The 23,765-nt window shown below is 45.0% G+C and overlaps 1 protein-coding gene across 6 annotated transcripts in view; it reads left to right on the top strand.

Moving 5' to 3' along the window:
- Nucleotides 1-23,765, top strand: part of CEP112 (centrosomal protein 112) — a 1,022,051-nt gene that overhangs the window by 104,950 nt on the left and 893,336 nt on the right. For all 6 annotated transcript variants that reach the window (XM_029599329.1, XM_029599330.1, XM_029599331.1 and 3 more), the window contains 2 exons: nucleotides 524-571; nucleotides 715-789. In XM_029599329.1, coding sequence (XP_029455189.1) covers nucleotides 524-571; nucleotides 715-789 — 123 coding nt within the window. The remainder of the gene's footprint in view (nucleotides 1-523; nucleotides 572-714; nucleotides 790-23,765) is intronic.

Genomic DNA, 23,765 nt, shown 5'->3' with positions numbered 1-23,765 from the left:
CCTTGTGCATGCCGCCTGCACATACGAGCGTGGATTATAAAATCCGGCGCACACACATAGACGCGCACACGCGCACCTTTGAAAATCTACCCCATGTGAGAAAGGCCAAGAGTTTCTTTATCATGAGTCAAATATGCAATTATATTAATAATAAATTAATTTAATTATATAAATTAATTTAAATTATATATTATTTTCTCTTCTTCAGGCTCTTCACTAGATGGGCTATCTGTGTCCCAAATTTCAAGCCCTGGCCAGTAGCTCTTTTATATAATTTGTATGTGCTAATATGACATACACTTTAAAAATGTTTAATAATGTAAAAAAATGATTTTAAATACCTCATGAAAGCATCTTTGTTATATTCTTTCAACAGTTAATAGAATATTCTTCAATAATGCTAAACGTTATTTGGATTGAAAACAACTGTAATGATAAAGAACATCTTGATATTGATATTTTTAGGAAATGGTGATAATGTTGTGTCACAACAATCAATAAAGTTGTACTGTTTTGTTTGTAGATAGAAAACCCAAGATATTTGCGAGAGAAACCTATCCCTCTATCTCCGGTAGGTGTTCAGTTCCCCTGGATTGTCTTTGGATGCAATCCATAGGCTTCTTTTTATAACAAAAGTAGTACCATCATGTTTGAAAATGATTTGCTCTGAAGATGTAGCTTTAATTGCTAAATCTAATTTTTCCTATTCAATAGATTTCCCCCAAAACCAGTCTGGGAAAAAGCTCCTTCCATGATGACCAAGCACTGTTTCGCATCCATGAAAAAGAGGTAAGGTTAAGGACACTATAAATTTTATTTATTTAGAAGAATTTCTATCCTACTTCTACAAGGTTCAAAGCAGGTTACGACATCAACATTTATAAAAAATTTACTAATAAAACAAAAAAATACAATAAAAACAATACAACACAATAAAGCTCAGCGAGACAGGCATTTTCTGAGAGAGAGAGACTCTTTGTAAGGCCTTCATAGTAGTCAACTATTTATATCACTATAGGAGGGCCAGCTAATAACTCGAGGTGAGGTTTTGGTGGTGGTTTGGGGCCAGTTTGACATGCAGAGTGAGACGTACGAACAGCACAGCATACCTCAGTGAAGATTTGATGTCATTTGGAGTGAGGAAAGTCTCACAAAGATGAGATTTCTACAATGTTCTCTCACCCTAGCTTGACAATACTCATCTTTATGAGACTTTCCTTACTCGAAAAGACGTCAGATCTTCACTGATTCACTGCGTGAATAATAATATCCGGCATTGTATGTGATTCTCTATCAGTGCTTTCTCAATTCAATGCATTGCATGAATAATGATATCCCGATGCTGCAGTGTTTTGACACATCTCCGTGTCTGCATCAGGTGAATCAAAATCAATCGCTATTGTCAGCACATATTCTTAATTCCAAAATGGTGGCATTACTCATTCAATGCATTGAATTGAGAAAGCACTAACAGTGAAATGCATACATGTGGTAAAACATTGGATACTACGATACATGCAATGCAGGATATTATTCACGCAAATTATGACTGAGAAATCAGTGACAGTGAAATGCAAAGATGTGAAAAATATGAGAGATGATTATTCAAGAAAGGAGAAGCTATACAAAGAGGTCTGAAGGTAGATGTAAGAGAGATTTAATTCAAAGAGAATATCTGTTGAGTGTGATAAACTATTATAGTTGATTACACAAGATCTGAATCTCTATTTAAATAATCAGTGATGACTATACAAGATCTGAATCTCAAAGAGAGTAGAAACATTATGGCATAACAGCCCAGGAGGGCAATAGGCGAGGCCGATATTAAACAGTTGTGATTGGGCTACAAGAATTTTAAACAGTAGAGCAATTTTTACAGGTCTCTTGTTGAAAGTGTTGCGTAAGAGGTGGATTCTTGGGCTGAGGTGGGGTTGACACAACCCGTAGGCAAGGGCCTATGGATCCCCACCATCAGCAGGCGGAGTGGGCTGAAGCTGGAGGCCACTGGAGCTTCACTTATGCCAGCCCACGTTCCCCTCGGGTTGAGCCTTCGGGTGCCGGCGGGCCTCAAGGTTAAGAACAGGTAGTAGATGGTTCAGCCCAGAGATAGCAGCCAGCAGATGGCGTGGTCCTATCCTGGACGGGATATGGAACAGGAACTTAAGCACCAAGGAACAAGAAGGAACTGAAGGTGTCTGAGCAAAGGGAGGCCAAAACCTTAATAGTCTGTGTCCAGAGGATAGGGACAGAGGCATCACTGTCAAGCTTGAATGGAAGCTGGCGGCTCTTGGAAGGTGTAGCAAGCAATGTGGAACTCTGGATTCAAGAAAGTCTGAGGCGAAGTCGTTCGTAGCAATGGTCAAGGCATGGAGAAGGCAGGTGTGGTCAGATGTAGCAATGAACAAGGCACGAGTTGAATCAGGATGACATAAGCAGGATCCCTTTTGGAAGGCTTCTTTCAAACGATGAAAAGTGGTAAATATCTTGGGCGGCCAATTCTGTATATTTTGGCCCTTCCGGGTCAGGGCTGTCAGAGGAGCAGCCAGTGTGGAGTAATGCGGGATAAAGTGGCGATAATAATTTATTTATTTATTTATTTATTTATTGGGTTTTATATACCGGGGTTCTTGTATGAGATACAAATCACCTCGGTTTACAGTGAACGGAAAAACTTTGCTCATGAGCTGTACATAGAACATTGCTCATGGGCTATACATGGAACAAGATAACAATGGAAAACAAGAACAATAGATAACAATGGATAAAAAGGACAGTAGAAAACTTCGCTCGTAGGCAAAGTTTTCTACTGTTTTCTACTGAATAATTAAGGAATCCCAAGAAGCGCTGGAAGTTTTCTACTGTTTTCTACTGAATAATTAAGGACGTTTTCTACTGTTTTCTACTGAATAATTAAGGAATCCCAAGAAGCGCTGGAGCGCTTTAAGGCATGGTCAGACGTAGCAATGGTCAAGGCATGGAGGAGGCAGGGGTGGTCAGACATAGCAATAATCAAGGCATGGAGAAGGCAGGCGTGGTCAAACGTAGCAATGGTCAGGCTTGGAGAAGGCAGGCAAGGTCAGGTGTAGCATGGTCAGGCTTGGACAAGGTCAGGCGTAGCAGTGGTCAGAACCAGGAAGTCAATCAGCACACAGAAGTCAATCAGCATCAGAACACGGAACAGGAACCAGGACCTTAGAGAAACAGGAACACGAAGAAACGCTCACGGAGAAGCAACGAATATGAGGAAACCTGGAACAGGAGACCAAGGAGACCTGTTGCAAAGGCAGCGTTTCAGTGCGAGACCTGAGCATTTAAGCACTGAGGGAACTGACGTCAACACCTGGGTCTGCAGCCAAGTTCCCGCCGTGGGCCCTTTAAAGGTTTCACTGGTGCGTGCGCCTAGGTAGGGGTGCGGCGCCGCCGGCGGCATCTCTCCGCAAACCCTGTGGAGATGCCCAACGGATGGAGGTATCCTGGCTGGAGGTCCCGAGAAATGGAGCAGGGCCGGAGGTGCTGGCAGAAGTCCAAGGTCAGGGCTGGCGGCCCACCACCGCCAGCAACGAGGAGCTGGAGCCTGAAGCTTTTGTAGAGAGGTGAGAGGGCCGCACTGCGGGGCTGCTGCGGGCAGCATGCGTAACAAAAAATTAAGATCTTGCTTGTTGAATCATCATTAATCTGCCATTTCGTCTGTTGCCTGATATGGGCAAAGATAAAAACAGCATATCTTGGGGAAGTGATTTGGTTGACCAGGACATTATCAGTATTAGTCATCCAGGTCTCAGTAATACACAAAACATCCAGGGAAGAGTTCTGTACTAAGTCAAAAATTAATGGACATTTTTTTGTGATTGATCAAACATCGATCAGAATGAGTGATGTCACTGAGAGAGTTAGAGAGAGGGGAACAGTATTAATCAATACCAGTTTTAGTTTAGAGAGCCTATGGAAGTTATAAGAGTGTTTCTTCAATCCATCCTATCTCTCGTTTCCCACAACCACTGGTATTGCGTTAGCCATAGTTTTACGTAAAACATTCACTGAAGTTCAGAGAGAGGATATGAATGTCAAAAAGCAGAAAATGAAATAAATATCATACTTCAGGCAGCAGAAGTATGCACGAAGGGCTTCTTTGTTGTGCTCCTTTGTGCGCACGCCAGAGGCATATGCCCTTCTGGTGTGGATGCCTTCAGTGTCCTCATTGTCACTTTAGTTGCGCGCAGAAGACATCAGGGGGCGGGGATAGCAGTAATCCAGGGCTGGAGGGAAAGATCTAGCTCCAAGCTTCCAGCGGCAGGCAGAGAAACAGCTTGAGAGGAGAAGTGCTGAGCTTGGTGGTGGTGCACAGCAATGGAGGCAGGCTAAGGTTGACAGCTGAGCTGGATGGTCACTGGAGCTTCCAGCATCTTCACCTTTGCTTTAGCCCTGCGCAGTAGATGACAGGGGCCAGGCCTAGAAGTAGTCCAGGATCGGAGATAAGGATCTGGCTCCGGACTTCTAGCGGCCGGCAGAGAAACTCCTTCAGAGCTTGGTGGTGGTGCACAGCAATGAAGACAGGCTGTAAATATTGTCAATTTGTGAAATGCTGTCCAAGTATGGCACACAAGATGAATCACATGCTCACAAGAACCTGGCCTTAAATAACCTACAGTCTTTTTAAGCACAAGGAATTTGATATTGAGTTAGCTGGGGTGTGGGAAATTTATCCAGTTCAATTTAGTTGGATATTCAGCAGAACGTAGCTAAGTGCTCTGCTGATTATACTTGGCTAAAGTAACCTAGATAATGTTAGGAAAATGATTTATTTAATCAGATTTGAATATTGGTGCAACCTGAGTAACTTTTAGTCACAACCCTAGAACACCACGCTGCCCTTCCTCTGTTTATTCAACTAAATTTTAGCTGGGTAATATCAGAACACCTGATATTTTACAGTTCTGGTGAATTTTATTTGTTGTGTAGCTACAATCTCAAAACTGTGTAAGTTCTAATTGAAATGGCTCAATATCAAATTTGGTAAACAGTTCGTGGCAAAAGCTGACATTTCACTTTTTTTAAAATGTACCTGCTAATCTTTACAGAACATGTAATTTCCAAAAAGAATATTGTATTACTGCTTTATTACAGGACTGCTGGCCTTTGCTAGGATAAAGAATGAAGTGCGGCCATTTTGTTAATATTTATTTATCTATTTATTTGGTTTGTATTCTGCTTTTTTATGCACTTCAAAACGGATTATATTTATTTATTTAGGCATTTTATATACCGTCATTCCAAAAGAAGATCACAATGGTTTACAAAAGCAACATTCATATGTTGGTCCATTCTAAAAATCACAGTCTCTTTTGTTCCTTAAGGCTACCAAAAGGTGAACACAACAGGGCTCTTACCAACCTTTCAGTTCTCCATACCACCCAGGTCCCTGGCTTTAAAAGAGTATTTAGGGAATTTGATGTTTCCACACTTGGTTCCAGTTATACCTAGATTGTTGAATGGGAGGAAAACATTGGAATGTTTGCACTGAGAAATCCGCAGCAGTTTTTGCACCGGTTGAAAACTATATTCAGGTACAGTAGGTATTTCTCTGTTCCCAGAGGATTCAAAATCTAAGGGCCTGGTTTACTAAAGCTTTTCTCCCATTCTGTGTCTATGGGGAAAATGTTTAGTAAATCTGGCCCTATGTTTGTACCTGAGGCAGTGGAGGATGAAGTGACTTGCCCAAGGTCACAAGGAGCAGCAGTGGGTTTTGAACCTTGGTTTGTCTTTTTGACTGCCCTAGATACCTCTTTAAAAAAATAAATAAATAAATAAATAAATATATATATATATATATATATTTATTTATTATCTTATTAGTGATAGAAAAGAATGAGCCAGCTCAGGTCCTTAAGGTAAATAGCTCAGCTACAATCGCTGTCCATGTTATTATTATTTAATGTAGGAGAATAATCTATTTTTCATATTTTTAAGCATCATTGAGTGATTTAGGAACAGGATGCTAGTAAGTGTAACTTGAAATTCTTACTAGAGTTGGATTATTAACTAAATTTCTCAATGTAGTGATTTTTGATTGTGGTTAGTTTTTGTAACCTGCTTATCTATGATTTTAGCATTTCACTATTTTGTATATTTTCTGTTAAATATTATTAAAAATCACTAATGAATTTGGTTTGCCTTTTAATGTTTATAGAGTTTTGAAATGTTGCATGCTAATTCTGTGCAGTATTTGTGAGTCTTGTTGGTCTTTTTAGAATAGAAGCTCGAGAACTCACCATTCCACTCTGCAGCCAAATTAATTCTAGGCTAGCACAGTAGAACTTACGGAGTTGTCTTAATTTGTTGAAGGTGGGCAACATTTACTTTCTAATGTGGAGTTTGTTTTCAAAGCACTTCAGAGGTCAGTCACCACAATTTATAACAAGGAAAAAGAAAGCTATTTTTGAAAGTGTAATGGTAGGTCTCCTGTGTCAGATCCACCTTCTTTTTTCAATTCTGGCTTGAATCGGTAGTGCTATTTTTTTTTGCCTTTGTTAAGTCCTTTTCCAGTTTTTTCCCTGTTGTCTAGCCTGTGTGTCAACAGCTTCTTATTGTATGGAATATATTACAGGGAGGAATTAAAAGGAAACTATGGCTTTTAATATTTTTGACTTGTATGAAATAAAATATTTATTGGATGAGATGAAGAGTAAGACATCCTCAAGTTACTTAAAGACATAAATGACTCTAAACGGTATAGCTGAAAATGTAAAGTTTGACGTCCATGTATAATTATTATGCTTATTTCTATTTTAAGTTTTTATTTAATGAGCAGTAGATTAACTCTGACATACATACTTAAGCTGATAGTATATGGAGATTCCCCTTAGAAAATAGCACTAAATAAGGTGATCCAAGCTTGTATAGAATTCTAAAATGTGTCCTGTAAATCTGGTCGTCTTACTTTGTGTCCTTCCGACACAGCTGGTGTCCAGGGGCTCTTCGGTTCCCCAGCGGCCAGTGATGCCCTCCTCGGGACTGATTCCCATCACTGGGTCCTCCGAGGTGGATGACACGCAGCAGCCGTCAATGCCATCCGGTTCTTTGGTCCCAAGACCAGAGTTCCTGGAACTGGTGGCTGGGACATCGGGTCTCTCACGGCCATTGGCGCCATTGATGCTGATAGGGCTCCCAGTACCCTCGATGTCCTCAAGGTCTTCGTGGCTTTCGGTGCCCAGGCTCAGGGTTTGGACATGTCTCTCTTGCACAGGCCCGGTGAAGACCTTAACGAGGAAGAAGGCCCGTATGAACCTTGGGGAGATGACTCCTCCAAGTCCCCCTCTGAAGGCTCTGGCGATCTCCTCTCGGAGCCCTCGCATCAGTCTCCTCCAGAGGATCTCTCCTTTGCGGGTTTTGTTCGGGCCATGGCTGAGGTCATCCCCTTCCAACTCCTCATGGAGGAAGATGCCCACCATAAGATGCTGGAAGTGCTCCAGCTCATTGATGGCCAAAAGGAGATAGTGGCTGTTCTGGTCCACGACATCTTCAAGGAGCTCCTCCTTAGAATGTGGGAATACCTGATATTTATTCCTCCCGTGAATAGGAAGGTGGATGCCACCCATTTCGTATAGCAAGCCTTAGGGTTCAAACAACTCCACCTCCTTCACCAGTCGGTGGTAGTGGAGTCGGCTCTTAAAAAGGCCAAGCGTTCTTGCACCCATGCCTCTGCCCCTCTGGGCTGGGAACACTGGGAGCTGGATGCCTTGGGTAGAAAAGTCTTTCAAGGCGCTGTGCTCATATCTTGTATCGCCCCCTACCAGTTATATATGACCCTGTACAATCCAAACCTGTGGAAGCAAGTCCAAGAACTTGCTGAATGCTTACAGCAGCAGCAACAGGAGTCGCTTTCTGCAGTTGTTCAACAGGGTCTAGAAGCTGGAAAACTTGAGATGAGATCCACCTACAATGTTTTCAAAACAGCAGCCAGGGTGGCCGCAGTGGGGATCGATGCCCATAGGATGGCCTGGCTCCACGCCTTAGACCTTCGTCCAGAGGTACAGGAGAAGTTTGGCAGACCTTCCCTGTACAAGAGAGAATCTCTTTGGGAATAAGGTCAGGGATACAGAAACTCAGTTGAAGGATTAGCATGAAACCCTTTAACAGTTGTCAGCTAGTGCTTCCGATCTGCCATCCTCTGCAGAGGAAATATTACCCACCTGCCTCCCATGCTCGCACATCCCAGGTTGGTTCCAGGTGTCGCTTTTGTCAGCGGCCAACTCCCCAGAAAGCCCCAGCTACGGGCTTTCGACTAGAGGCAAGGGAGCACTGGTCAATCAGCCATACCCCTGGCGCATGATCCCCCAGTAGGGGGTAGGCTTCTTTGTTTCACCCACCGCTGGCTGCTCATCACTTCTGACCAGTGGGTGCTCACTATCGTTCGCCAAGGGTATCGTCTGAATTCTAGAGAAGTCCCAGCAGATTTTCCCCTATGTCAATCGTGGGGTTCCTCCATCCCGCAGGAAATACTCTTGACAGAGCTTTCCACTCTTCTGATGGCAGGAGCGGTAGAACCCGTTCCTTGTTGTCAGCAAGGCAGAGGGTTCTATTCGAGGTACTTCCTGATACCAAAGAGAACTGGGGGCCTATATCCCATTCTCGACCTCAGGGCCTTGAACAAATTCCTTCAAAGGGAAAAGTTCAAAATGGTTTCTCTGGGCACTCTGATCCTGCTCCTCAGAAAAGGAGATTGGCTCTGCTCCTTCGATCTCAAGGAGTCTTACGCCCATATTGCGATCTTCCCAAACCACAGGAAGTTTCTCTGCTTTATAGTGGGACAGGCTCACTATCAGTACCGAGTACTGCAGTTTAGCTTGGCTTCAGCCCCTCTGGTGTTTACTAAGTGTCTGGCAGTGGTGGCAGCGCACCTCAGGCGTCAGGGGGTACATGTGTTCCCTTTCCTAGATGGCTGGTTGGTCAAGAGCACCTCCTGCAAGGAGGCGATGAACGCTTTGACCCTCATCGTGCAGGTGCTACAATCTCTGGGGTTCGTTATCAACTACCCAAAGTCCCACCTCTGCCCATCCCCCAAACTTCATAGCAGCCAGAATTGATACGACTCAGGCAAAGGCATTTCTGCCCCGTAATCGGGCTCTCTCCCTGTCCTCGCTGGCAACCTTGGTGCGCAGCAGTCAGCAAGTAACCACCCGTCTGCTGCTTCATTTTCTGGCCCACATGGCAGCCTCTGTCCATGTCATCCCATTTGCTCACCTCTGATGCGCAAGGCGCAGTGGACACTGCGGTCACAATTGCAACAGGCATCCCATGCCCTCGGAGCCCGCGTCTCCATCACGAAGCCTCAGAGGATCTCCCTGTCCTCGTGAGAAGACCTCTCCAATCTGGAACAGGGGATTCCTTTTCAAGTTGCCCCACCTCAAGTGGTTCTTACTACCGATGCTTCCACCCATGCACCAGATAAACTTCCTGGAGCTTCGAGCGATTTGCTACGCTCTTTGGGCATTTTGAGGCCGCCTGTCCCACAAGGTAGTCCTGATTTGGACAGACAGGTGGCAATGTGGTACATCATTTGGTCCCAAGACCAGAGTTCCTGGAGCCGGTGGCTGGGACATCGGGTCTCTCACGGCCATTAGCGCCATCGATGCTGTTAGGGGGATACAGGGTTGTACCTCCTCTGTCAAGAGTCGGTGCAGTTCTGGTGATGGGCTCTGTCGCAGGGCATGTCCCTGCGAGCCACATACTTAGCTTGAAAGCTGAATGGTTGGTGGACTGCCTGAGTCGCTCTTCTCAGCTGCATGAATGGTCATTGAACCCAGCAGTAGCAGCCTGGAGTTTCTGCTTATGGGGAATTCTGGATGTGGATCTCTTAGCCTCCCCATACAACCACAAGGTGAACAATTTTTGCTCCCTTTTCAGGAAGGACGGACGCCCAACCTCCGATGCCTTTGTCCTTCATTGGGGCACAGGCCTTCTATACTTGAACCCTCCTATTCTGCTGTTCATGAGAACTCTTCTGAAGCTCGAGCAGGACCAGTGGACCATAATCCTGGTGGCCCCATACTGGCCCAGACAAGTCTGTTTTCCTCTCCTTTGAAATCTGTCAATCAGGGAATCCATCAGTCTAGGGACTGTGCCTTACCTGATAATGCAGAATCATGGCGCACTGCGCCATCCGAACCTCTGGGCACTAGCCCTGTCGGCCTGGATGTTGAGCGTTTAGTCCTCCAGTTCCTGGATTTGTCTGACAGTGTATCTCAAAGGCTGGTAGCTTCCAGGAAATCTTCCATCAGAAAGTCTTACAGTTTGAAGAGGAAGAGATTCTCCGTCTGGTGCAAGGGGAATGGCTTGGACCCATTCACTTGCCCCGTTTCAAGGTTTCTGGACTACTTATGGCACCATTCTGAGGCTGGACTCAAAACCACCTTTGTCAGAGTTCATTTGAGTGCAATTAGTGCTTACCATCAAGGCATCACTGGCACACCTATCTCGTTTCAGCCTATAGGAGGTCACTTTATGTGGGGTCTCCTTCAGCTAAAGCCCCCTCTATGGCCTCCTGTTGTGTCCTGGGATCTCAACATTGTGTTGGCATGGCTTGTGCATCCTCCTTTTGAGCCTATGTGTGCCTGTGAGCTGAATTTCCTTTCCTGGAAAGTCCTTTTCCTGGTGGCGGTTACTTCAGCTCATAGGGTAAGTGGGCTTCAGGCCTTGGTTATATACCCACCCTATACAAAGTTCTTTCATGATTGTGTGGTCCTGTGTATGCATCCCAAGTTCCTGCCTAAGGTAGTGACTGATTTTCACATCAATTAGTCCATTGTGTTGCCCACCTTTTTTCCAAGGCCCATTCCCACCAGGGAGAACGGCTCTTCATACATTGGATTGCAAAAAGCTCTGGCCTATTATTTAGAATGCACAGCAGGCCACAGACAATCCTCCCAACTATTCATAACTTTTGGTAAGAATACAGTAGGGGCTGCGGTGGGTAAACAGACTTTATCCAACTGGCTAGCAGACTCCATCTCATTCTGCTGTTTGCAGTTGGGCCTTCAGCTGGGAGGCCGAGTTGAAGCTCACTCTGTGAGAGCTATGGTGGCGTCTGTGGCTCACTTATGATTGGTTCCCGTCACCAAAATCTGCAGGGCTGTGACGTGGAGCTCCCGGTACACGTTTGCTGCCCATTACTGCTTGGACGAGGATGGTCGACAAGACGGTAGATTCGGATAATCTGTCTTACGCAATCTCTTCCAGGCTTAAACCCAACTCTTCCTACTTAAGGCCCCTTGGTTGGAACCAGGCTATCTCCCTATTGACCAACAACATCGCAGTTGTGCCCATTGGCACCTTGTTCGGTACCTGTTGGTCTTGGTTGTTGTCGGGAGCAGCCTGGAACTTGGTATTCACCCATCTATGAGGACTACCATCCTGCTTGTCCTAGGAGAAAGCACAGTGGCTTAACTGTAACAGGTGTTCTCCTAGCACAGCAGGATGTTAGTCCTCAGAAAACCCGCCCGCCACCCTGCGGAGTTGGTTTTTCCTGCGTTTTGTTAGTTTAGTTTTTCGCTCGTGAATTTTTCTATATTATGAGACTGAAGGGGGACCTCTTGTGGACATGCGGATAGTGTCATTCTGGGCATGCTCAGTGTGCCAGTTAAAGTTCTAGAAACTTTGACAAACGTTTTCCGTGCCGAGCTGCATCTGATGATGTCACCCATCTGTGTGGACTAACATCCTGCTGCCCTAGGAAAACACTTGTTACAGTCAAGCAACTGCGCTTTCAGTCAGTGCACAATTAAGGTGTGGAATTTATTGCCAGGAGACGTGGCCAAGGCTAATAGTAAAGCTGTGTTTAAAAAATGTTTGGAGGACAGGTCCATTAACAATTATTAGCTAGGATCACCACCTTTTATTTTTGGGCGTGAGCAACAAAGAACAGATCTCATTAGGATCTGCCAGACACTTCCAGATGATCCAGATTGGCTGCTGTCAGAGACAGGATGCTGGACTTGCTGGACCATTGGTCTCACCCAGCATGGCACTTCTTATGCACTTAAAAAGTTGCTGTGTATCATATTTAAGTGTTGTTGGTTTCCCCAGTTATCTCTTACTAGTAAAAGTTTGTTTACAGAAAAATTTAAAGTTTCATTGAAGCATAGTTTTTTTGTCAGGAGAAAACATCTGAAGTACTACGTCATCACAGCTGTAATATCTGTAAGTGAAAATTGTTTGTCCATAGAGCATAGTGCAAGGAAATTGCACACAGGTTGAGCATTGCAACTCATAATGATCAAGGATACAGTATAAAATCTGTATGACGGTTTATAAACTGATTAATGCCGATTCCATGCCTTGGGCCAATGTGCTATTGAGACTCTTATCAATCCACACACATGCTAAGGTCATCTCAAAGATATCTTTTAGATGTCCTGTCAATTCAGCAAGCTCGGCTATCTGTTACCAGAGACTGTTCTTTTTCCATGGCAGCGCCAAAATTATGGAACTCTCTCCTTGAATCTGTTCATAGGATAGAATGTCTAAAAACTTTAAAAATATAACTTAAAGCCACTCTATTCAAGTTAGCATATAACTGAACGCATCCTGACGGAACTACTCAGCTTGGTGTTGAACTTGGAACTGACACTGACATTTGTTTGAGCATTTTATTTTGTTTGTTAAAGGAAACTGTTGCCTTTGTTTTATACTTTGTCATGTTGTACATTGTTTAGTCAATAACCAAAACAAGAGAGGGAAAAGGATCAATTGTCCAATTCACAACTTTAACTGAATCATAGGCAAATGACAATATCATAAAGGTCTTTGCTTTGAAGTTTCAATCCGCGGCCTCTCGCCTCTCAATGGGCCGCAAGCCTTAATCAGCTTACAAAGCAGCATATAATATTTAATCATTTATCGTCACTTGCTCATATCAGTGTTCAACCTAATTAGAATTTCACAATTTTACCACAATTTTATTTCCAAACTTCCCTAAAAAAGGTTATAAATATAAACCAAAAACTATGCTTCCCACCAACATTAAAATTGAAATTTCCCAAATTCAAAACTTATTAGAGAAAGAGATACTTAGCCGATGCCTCATAGGGTATCACATTAAAGCATTCCCGACATGAATCATGTTTCGATTGCCGAGAGCAACCTTCCTCAGGGGATATCTCTCAATAATATTTTACATGAAACGGCCAACTTTCTTCAATCTCTTCCGGACAAACTATGTCTCAGCTGATGTTTTCAAACATGGCGCCATGTTTGTCCGGAAGAGATTGAAGAAAGTTGGCCGTTTCATGTAAAATATTATTGAGAGATATCCCCTGAGGAAGGTTGCTCTCGGCAATCGAAACATGATTCATGTCGGGAATGCTTTAATGTGATACCCTATGAGGCATCGGCTAAGTATCTCTTTCTCTAATAAGTTTTGAATTTGGGAAATTTCAATTTTAATGTTGGTGGGAAGCATAGTTTTTGGTTTATATTTATAACCTTTTTTAGGGAAGTTTGGAAATAAAATTGTGGTAAAATTGTGAAATTCTAATTAGGTTGAACACTGATATGAGCAAGTGACGATAAATGATTAAATATTATATGCTGCTTTGTAAGCTGATTAAGGCTTGCGGCCCATTGAGAGGCGAGAGGCCGCGGATTGAAACTTCAAAGCAAAGATCTTTATGATATTGTCATTTGCCTATGATTCAGTTAAAGTTGTGAATTGGACAATTGATCCTTTTCCCTCTCTTGTTTTGGTTATTGACAATATTGGAGAGGTGTGCTGCTTCTTTGTTTGCTGATTATTTGTACATTGTTTAGTACCATAGTATTGGTGATTAAGATATTTTTGATAAAGGTAGTATTTGAATTAAGAAACTAGTACCTTTTTCTTTCTGAAGCATGCAAGAGAAGAAGATGTTTTGAAGTTATATAAGATTGTATTAATTGCTATAGGGTTGGCTCGGTTTCTTGGCTTATCCCTCTAATATTGGACCATGCAATCTTAGTTCTCATTACAGATGTAAATGTCATTTAAAAAAATGTACCATTTAATTGAAATGTACCCCGAAGAGGTGCCTGCAGCTCCCCATTTCTGCCCTGTTTTCCTCACCAGCATTTTCATGTGCTTCCTGCCCCTTCAATAACATCATTGATCACACTCCACTCCTTGCCCAACATGCCCGCATGCTCCTCAGGCTGGCCAATTGCAGCCCAGCCTGTGGAACTGCGCAACATGCTGGGGAAGGAAAAGCAAAATTGCTTACCTTGTAATAGGTGTTATCCCAGGACAGCAGGATGTAGTCCTCACATATGGGTGACGTCACTAAACGGAGCCCAGGCGGGAAAACTTTCTGTCAAAGTTTCTAGAAACTTTTGACTGGCCCAGTGAGGCCACTGAGCATGCCCAGCATGCTATGATATTCTCTGCCACAGGTGTCTCTCTTCAGTCTAGTATGTAGCAAAAGCATTAGCAAAAAATAAGAATAAAAATAGAAGGCCCAACTCCGCGGGGTGGCGGGTGGGTTCTGTGAGGACTACATCCTGCTGTCCTGGGATAACACCTATTACAAGGTAAGCAATTTTGCTTTATCCCAGGACAAGCAGGATGCTAGTCCTCACATATGGGTGATTAGCAAGCTAGAGGCTGAGTCATTGTGTAGTGGAATGTTGTTGTTGAATGAGTCAGCCGAAGATCACAGCAGTTTGGTTGTAGAAGGAGTTGGGTTTAAATTGGAAACAAGTTCTTTAAGACAGATTGTCCATAAGCTGAATCTTGTCTTCCTTGCTTGTCCAAACAATAATGAGCTGCAAATGTGTGAAGTGAACTCCATGTTGCTGCTTTACATATGTCAAGTATTGGCACTGAACGATAGTGTGCAACTGAAGTTGACATTGCTCTTACTGCATGTGCTTTTACTCGCCCTTGGAGAGGAAGGCCTGCCTGTTCGTAGCAAAACTGTATACAATCTGCTAGCCAATTGGATAGAGTATGTTTACCCACTGCTTTACCTGGTTTGTTTGGGTCATAGGAAACAAATAGTAGATTGGATTTCCTGTGGATTGCAGTGCGGTTTAAGTAGAAAGACAGAGTACGCTTGCAATCTAAGGTGTGTAAGGCTCTTTCTCCTTGGTGAGAGTGAGGCCTTGGAAAGAATGTGGGTAAAACTATAGATTGGTTTAAGTGGAATTCCGTAACTACCTTAGGGAGGAATTTAGGATGAGTACGGAGAACCACTCTGTCATGTAAGAACTTAGAGTAAGGTTCATATGTGACAAGTGCTTGTAACTCACTAACCCTTCTAGCTGATGTAATGGCTATGAGGAAGATAGTTTTCCATGTAAGAAATTTTAGATCACTGGAATCTATGGGTTCAAAAGGAGAACGCATGAGTCTAGTTAGAACCAAATTTAGATCCCATGGTGTGACCGGGTGTCTAATTGGTGGTTTAAGGTGAATTAAACCTCTCATAAACCTGCTGACAAGAGGTTGTGTAGAGATAGGTGCATCTGCTATCTGATTATGGTAAGCTGAAATTGCACTTAAATGTACTCTTACAGATGAAGTCTGTAGACCAGATTCTGAAAGATGGTACAAGTAATCTAGTAAAGACTTTGTAGGGCAAGTGAAAGGATTGATGTCGTTTTGCCTGCACCGCAAAGTGTATCTCTTCCATTTGGAAGCATAGTTCTTCCTTGTGGAAGGTTTACCTGAAGCTATAAGAACTTGGGATATGTTGGATGAGAGACTGAGTGGTTGTAAAATCAAGCTTTCAACATCTAAGCTGTCAGTGATAGGGATTGAAGGTTGGGATGTCTCAACCGACCCTGATCCTGAGTAATGAGAGTGGGAGATATTCCCAGACAAATTGGATCTCTGACTGAGAGGTCTAGAAGTGTGGGAAACCATACTTGTCGAGGCCAATATGGGGCTATGAGAATCATGGTCCCCTTGTCCTGTTGTAGCTTCACTAGGGTTTTGGTTATGAGTGGTATCGGAGGATACGCATATAACAGGCCTGAGTTCCAAGGGCGAGCAAATGCGTCCTTGGATGGCCTGTTGTTCAGGTTGTATAGGAAACAGTAGTGGTCCACTTTGTGATTCAGATGTGATGCAAAGAGGTCTACTGTTGGTTGTCCCCAACGTCGAAATATCCTGGTCACTATTGTGGGATCCAGGGACCATTCGTGTGGTTGGAATTGACGACTGAGTCTGTCCGCCACTACATTGTGAATGCCTGCTAGGTAAGTGGCCTTGAGAAACATGGAGTTGTTCAAGGCCCAACCCCATATCTGAGCTGCCTCTTGACAAAGGAGGTACGAGCCTGTCCCTCCCTGTTTGTTGATGTACCACATGGCTACTGTGTTGTCCGTTTGGATCAGCACAGTCTTGTTTGTAAGGCAGTCCTTGAAGGCATGCAGAGCATAACGTATAGCTCGAAGTTCCAGGAAATTGATTTGAAATGTTGCTTCGAGCTTTGTCCATGTTCCTTGTGTTTGGAGATTCCCTATGTGAGCTCCCCAACCCAAGGTGGATGCATCTGTAGTCAGAGTTATTTGTGGAACTGGTTGTTGAAAGGGTAGGCCCTTGCACAAATTGTCCTTGTTCACCCACCACAGTAGAGAAGAACGTAGTTGGTGGGTTACTTGAATTGTAGAATAAAATGGTTGAATGGCTTGGATCCATTGTGATCTTAAAGTCCATTGAGTTACCCTCCTGGCCAGTCTTGCCATAGGAGTGACATGAACTGTGGATGCCATGTGGCCTAGTAATGTTAGAAACTGATGAGCTGTTGCTTGTTTCTTGGGAGTGAATCGAGTTTGCCAGTAGAGACAGTGTGTTTGCTCGATCTTCTGGTAGAAATGCCTTTGAGAGGTTGGTGTTCAAATCTGCTCCTATGAATTGTAGGAGATGGTTTGGAGTTAGATGTGATTTTGGATAATTGATGAGAAATCCCATGGAGTGCAGTAGAGCAATAGTTTGGTTGAGAGACTGTATTGCTCCTTTTTGAGATTGGCTCCTGATGAGCCAATCATCCAGATATGGGAAAACATGGACACCTTCTTTGTGTAGGTGTGCTGTTATTACTGCCAGGCATTTGGTGAAGACTCTGGGAGCAGAAGCTAGTCCGAATGGCAGTACTCTGTATTGGTAATGTTGAAGGCCCACCATGAAGCGCAGATACTTGCGATGAGGCGGGTATATTGGTATATGGGCGTAAGCATCTTGAAGATCCAGAGAACAGAGCCAATCTCCTGCTTGAAGAAGTGGGAGCATTGTGCCTAGAGAAACCATCCTGAACCTTTCTTTCTTTAGATATTTGTTGAGATTTCTGAGGTCGAGGATGGGACGTAGGCCTCCAGTTTTCTTTGGAATGAGGAAATATCTGGAGTAGAATCCTCTGCCCTGCTGAGACCTGGGCACTGGTTGAATGGCCCTGGCTGTCAGGAGGGTGGCTAATTCTATTTGTAATTGAATTATTTGGGAATTTTGTTGTGGATAGGAAGTTGGTGGGAATTCTGGAGGGATTGAGAGAAAATTTAGTTTGTATCCTTGAGCTACAATGGAAAGGACCCATTGGTCTGTTGTTATCTTTTCCCAATTTGAGTGGAAATAGGAAATTCTTCCTCCCACTGGTATGTGTTGTTTGGGGTTTAGGAGGGTGGGCCTGTTCTCTGGATTTGTGTTCAAAAACCCGTAGCTGGACCAGTCTGTGGAGGAGGCTGGGTACGAGTTGTTCTTGGTTGCCTGGCCTGAGAGCGCTGGGTAGGCCTAGAAGGTCTAGCCCTAGTAGGTTGATTGTAGTACCTTCTTGGTCTGTAGTATGGTCGTCTAGGTTCTCGACAAGGAAAACGTCTAGGGGCCTGAGTTGTTGGTTCTTGAGGTAATTGTGACAGCTGTCTTAAGGTCTCCGTGTGATCCTTAAGTTGTTGGACAGCATCCTGTACTTTTTCCCCAAACAAATTATCTCCACGGCATGGTAGATCTACAAGCTTGTCTTGCACTTCAGGTCTGAGATCTGATGCTTTCAACCAGGCCCATCTTCGTGCTGTAATGCCAGCTGCTGCTGTTCTTGAGGCTGTGTCAAAATTGTCATAAGCAGCCCTTACCTCATGTTTCCCAGCCTCCAGGCCCTTGGCAATGATGGTTTGCGCAGATTCTTGGAATTGTTCTGGGAGAGAATTTGTGAAGTGTTCCATTTGCTTCCAGAGATCCCTTTGATACTGTGTCATATACAGTTGATAGGCAGAGATTCTGGAAGATAGAAGTGCACCTTGGTACACTTTTCTGCCCAGGGAGTCTAGAAAGCGATGATCCTTCCCTGGAGGAGCTGAAGAATGTGGACGTACCCTTTTAGATTTTTTCTGGGCAGATTCTACTACCACAGATTGATATGGTAACTGTGCCTTTTGAAAGCCTGGTGCCTGCTGCACTAGGTAGGTAGTGTCTACACGTTTGTTAACTGCTGGAACCGTGCATGGGTGTTCCCACACTTGTTGTTGTAGGTCCAACAGGACTTCGTGGATAGGGATTGCCAGAACCTGTTTTGGTGGGTCCACAAACTGTAGCACCTCTAGGGTATGTTGTCTTGAATCCTCTTCTGATGAAAGCTTGAATGGTATTGTATCTGCCATATCTTTGACAAAACTGGAAAAGGATAAGTCCTCTGGTGGGGATCTTTTCCTTACTTCAGGAGGTGAGGGTTCGGACATGAACTCCTCAGAAGAGGTGTTTGATCTTTGGTCATCCCAAGAATCTTCTTCATCCGGTTCCTGATATGGAGTTCTTGGGGTTTTTCTTAAATTAGTGGACACACCTGATGGTCCAGGTAAAGGATCATCAATGGAAATTATTGGAGGAATATTTTATATGGTTTTCTGAGGAGTTATGTCGACGACTTTTTGATATTTTTGTAAGAGGCGTTGAAAAAGTGCTAACTCCTGAGGGTCAGTATCATCTGGAACTGTTGTCATCAAGGAAATAACCGGTGGTCTCGATGTCGTTGTCGAGGGTGGTCCCGCCGGTGTCCATACTGTCGATGACTGTATCATTGAAGTTATCGGTATCGATGAAAAGGATGGGATTTGGGCATATATCGACGTCGATGACGTAATGATCTTTGGTGTCGACGTCGAATCCCTCTGTACCGTCGGAGTCAAGAATGACCCCGGCATCGGTGTTACCACCGGCATCGGCAAGTTTGCTGGCATCGATGTAGAAATCGGCATCGACAATGAAGTCGGTACTGCAAGTTGTTCCTTCAAAGCCTGTGAAATTGCTTGTCGGATTAAATCCGACAATTCCGGCCACGCAACCGTTGAGCTCAGAGCGGTTGAAGGCGGTGGCGTAGGCTGAAGCACAAGTTCCTGAGACGTACCTTGTATTGGATCAGGTGCCGGCAATGGAGTCTAGGTAGGCCGAGGCGTTGAAAACTCCGACATCTCCTGATGTCTAGGCCGCTTCGCTGTCGAGGGTTCCTGGGAAGCCGGGTCGGACAACGAGGGGCTTCGATGCCGGTGTCGATGTTTTGACTTTGATTTTTCAGTCGATTTTGTCGACGTCGAGGACGAGGAAGGGGACAAATGATCCCCCGACGGTCCCGGGCTAGGTTTTTTAAGGACTATGCGCTCAGTCGCTCCAGCCGGAGACGACTTCGATGACTGTGATGGAGAAGGTATAAGTTGCTGGCTGAATAAATGCTCCATTTTTTCGAGCCTGGTTTTTCGGGTTTTTGGCGTCATCTCCGCGCATTGTGGACAGTTGTGCACATCATGTTTTTCACCCAGACACATCACACATTCGGTGTGTGGGTCTGTAAGTGACATTTTTCTTGTACAAACAGGGCATTTTTTAAACCCTGTGGACATTGTGAAATCGACGGCCGTCGATTCGACTGAGGAGAATTTTTAAGTCTCCAAAAACAGAAAATTTTAGACTGGGTTACTTACCGGCCGGCAAGAAAAAACCCCGAGAGATTTTCTGTGACAGATAATATCAAGTCAAGACTATTAAGTCGAGTAAATAGTTGAGAAAAACACTCAATGGCTCCGGACCCGCGATGCTAACTGCAGCGCGGAAAAACGAAGACTGAAGAGAGACACCTGTGGCAGAGAATATCATAGCATGCTGGGCATGCTCAGTGGCCTCACTGGGCCAGTCAAAAGTTTCTAGAAACTTTGACAGAAAGTTTTCCCGCCTGGGCTCCGTTTAGTGACGTCACCCATATGTGAGGACTAGCATCCTGCTTGTCCTGGGATAAATTCGGGAATTCAGCTGTGGGCCGACTTAAGTGGGTTTCCAGCTACCCGCAGAAATATTAACTTTTAATTGACTAAACTATATGTCTACTCTCACGGTTTCGCCTGCCATACAGCCTTGCTGTGCCCTGTTCCAGTCTGCTGTGACACATCCCCACCAGCAGAGGTCCCCAGTGAACGCTGCCCAAGCCATCTCCTCACTGGCTACCCAGTTTTGCCTGTGGTGCAGCCTTCTCTCCACCAGGAGGCCTCAGCAAGCTTCAACTCCAGCATTGCCAAAGCTCCTCACTTATCGCATCATAGCCAAACTCCATACCCATTTAACCCAGCCTTGCCAGAACCACCTTGCTGTTTCAAAGAGTCACTCTTGGCTCCTTGACCTAGCCTATCTCTCTTGTTCTAAGCCTTGTGGCCCCCAGACCACCTGTTTCCTTGTTTCTAGTTCTGTGGTCTACATAGACCTTCCTCACCTTGTGGCCTTCAAGCCTTCTGTCCTCCTGTTCCTTGCTCTGTGGTCTACTCAGGCCTTATCATGCCTAATGGCCTTTGGGCCTTATGCTTAGTGGCCTTTGGACCGTCTCTTATGCTGCCTTTGGGCCAAAGTGTTCCTTGTTCAGTGTTGTTTTGTCCAGCCCTTGTCCAATCCTGTCTGCCTTGCTTAGTGTTGTCCTTGTCTGATTTTGTGGCCTTTTCTCAGTCCCTGTATGTTTGGACACAGTCTGTATCTGTACCTTGTCCTGGGCATGCTTCAAGAACCAGCCTTGCTTTAGCCCAGCCCAACCTGTTTCAGCTTCTAGCCTTGTACAGCACAGCCTAGCCGATTCCAAGATTCTAGCCTAGTACTAATCCAGCTCAGTCTGTTCCAAGCTTCCAGCCTTGTACCAGTCTGGTCCAGCCTGTTCCAGTTTACAGTATGCACAGCCACCGAGCCAAGTCCTGCCAGCCCCTAGAACCCAAGGGCTCAACCTGCGGGGGAGGAGACTGGCTAGGCAGTAGATAATCTTTTTATCAGAGGTGGTTCAAAATCACATTGGATCAATGGGTCCAGGAGGTGATAAGAAAAGGATATGTGATGGAGTTTTGCAATGTTCATTGAGTCTCCCTGCCACTCCCTGCAGAAGAAGCAGGCAGTGGAGGATACATTGGCAGTGCTCCTCGGTCTGTGGGCTGTTATTCCAGTGCCCTTGTCTCAAGAAAATGCAGGGCGATGTTCCATTTATTTTGTGGTACCCAAGAAGGAGGGCTCTTTTTTCCTATCCTGTATCTCAAAGGTGTCAACCATCATCTGTGAGTGAAACGTTCGCATGGAAACCTTGCGCTTGGTGATGATTGCCCTGCAGTCGGGGGAATTTCTGTCCTCTGGGTCTGTCAGATGTATATCTTTATATTCCCATCTGACTAGAATATCAGCACTTTTTGCGGTTCGTAGTTCTGGGATGCCACTTTCAGGCACTGCCCTTTGGTCTGGCCACCACTCCCATGACCGTTTCCAAGCTAATGGTAGTAATTGCAGCAGATTTAGAAAGGATGGGATCCTAGTGCACCCATATTTGGACGACTGGCTGATTCGAGCCAAGTCACTGGAAGAAAGCAGCCTGGTGACTCACAAGGTGATTGCCCTGTTGTAGAAGCTCAGCTGGGTGGTGAACCTGGCCAAGAGCAGTCTTCAGCTTGCTCAGTCGTTGGAATACCTCAGGGTCTGTTTCGACTCAAAGTAGGACAAGGTTTTCCTGCTGGAAGCTCGAATTCAGAAGTTGCTAGCACAGCTCCATAGGTTTATGAACACTCTGCGCCTGACCGTATGGTCCTACCTGTGAGTACTTGGATTAATGGAGGCGACCCTGAAAGTGGTCCTATGGGGAAGGGCACATATGTGTCCTCGTCACGCTCCCAGCTGTCTCAGTGGAATCCGCAGTCTCAGGTCTATTCGATTTGGCTCCATCTGTCGATGGAGGTCTCCTCCCAGCTGCAGTGGTGGCTGCAGGTGGACCATCTAAGGAAGGTATATTCCCTAACACCACTGGACTGGCTAGTACTGACAACAGATGCAAGCCTCCTTGGTTGGGGAGCTCACTGTCAGGTGCTGACAGCACAAGGGTGTTGGAATGCAGAAGAGTCTCTCTGGAACATCAGTCGGCTGGAAGCCAGGGCGGTTCAGTTGGCATGTTTGCAGTTTGGCGATAGGCTTCAGGGTCTATTCGTCCTGATAATGTCAGACAAAGCAACGACTGTGGCGTACATCAATCAGCAGGGAGGTACCAAGAGCCAGCAACTGTCGCAGAAAATAGATCAGCTTATGGAATGGGCAGAAATGCATCTCCAGATGATCTCAGCCTTGCACATAGCAGGAAAAGACAATGTAAGAGCAGACTTTCTCAGCAGGGAAAGTCTGGACCCAGGACAGTGGGCATTGTCAGATGAGGGTTCAGTTGATTCTGGGTCGCCGGGGTCTCCCGTTCCTAGACCTGCTGGTGACTTCGCACAGGGGTATATATACTGTGACGACAGTTTGCTCTATGTGCTGGTTGAGGTGCATAACCCACTTGTTCTGGATTCATCTGACTCTCCTAAAGAAAAGAAAATTATCAGATAAGTAGTAATTTCTCAATATTTTAGACTTTTATAAAATATGGAATATGCAAGTACAGGCTACTTATGCATGTATATGCAAATTTTTATGCATAAAACGTTATGAAAATTCACCTTTAAATGAGATTTGGAAAAGAGCAACAAAAGTCAAATATGAATGAGAGGATGTAGGTTGATACTGCAAAGAACATGAAATCTAAATTAAAACAAATAATTACAACAATAATTCTGTGGAGCACAGAATTTGCGCAGAATTACCATTTTCTGCGCAGAATTGCCAAAATTGAGGGTGATTAGCTTGCGGCGAAGATGAAGGACCCCGTGTGCCGTGATCGGAGTGTGCTCCGCTCGTGGCGAAGATGAACGCCCCGGTGAGAGTGAATGTGTGTATGTGAGAGGAGAGGGGAGGGGAGGGGAAGGGGTATGAGAGAACAGGGAGAGGGTGGGAGGGGAGGGTGAGAGAGCAGGGAGAGGGGTGTGAGAACGGTGGGGGTGGGGGATGCTTGAGTGTGGGTGCCAGAGAGGTGGCCTATAAGAGGAGATTGTGAAGTAGTGTGTATGTGTGTGAGAGATTGGGAGCTTGTGTGTATGAAAAAGGGATCGTGTGTATGTGAGGGTGCTAGCCTGTGTGAAGGGATTGTGTATGTGTAAGGGATTATGTATGTGTGAGACAGAGCCTTTGTGAAGGGGTGCGTGAGAGAGAGAAATAGGTAGCCTCTGTGAGGATGTATGTGTGAGAGAGAAAGGGAGATTGTGTGGGTGTGTATGCAAGAGAGAGGGACCCTATATGAGGGGATGTGTGTGTGCGAGAGAGTGAGGGTGTGTATGTGTTCTAGAGCAGTGGTTCTCAACCGGTGTGTCGCGAACCACCAGTGTGTCGCCAAGAACACGCAGGTGTGTCGCCACACTTCCTGGTCCCCCGCTGACCCAGCTGC

Source organism: Rhinatrema bivittatum, chromosome 4 (assembly GCF_901001135.1).
Source record: "Rhinatrema bivittatum chromosome 4, aRhiBiv1.1, whole genome shotgun sequence".
Classification (NCBI taxonomy): Eukaryota; Metazoa; Chordata; class Amphibia; order Gymnophiona; family Rhinatrematidae; genus Rhinatrema; species Rhinatrema bivittatum.
This window is presented reverse-complemented; position numbering and strand designations above follow the sequence as displayed.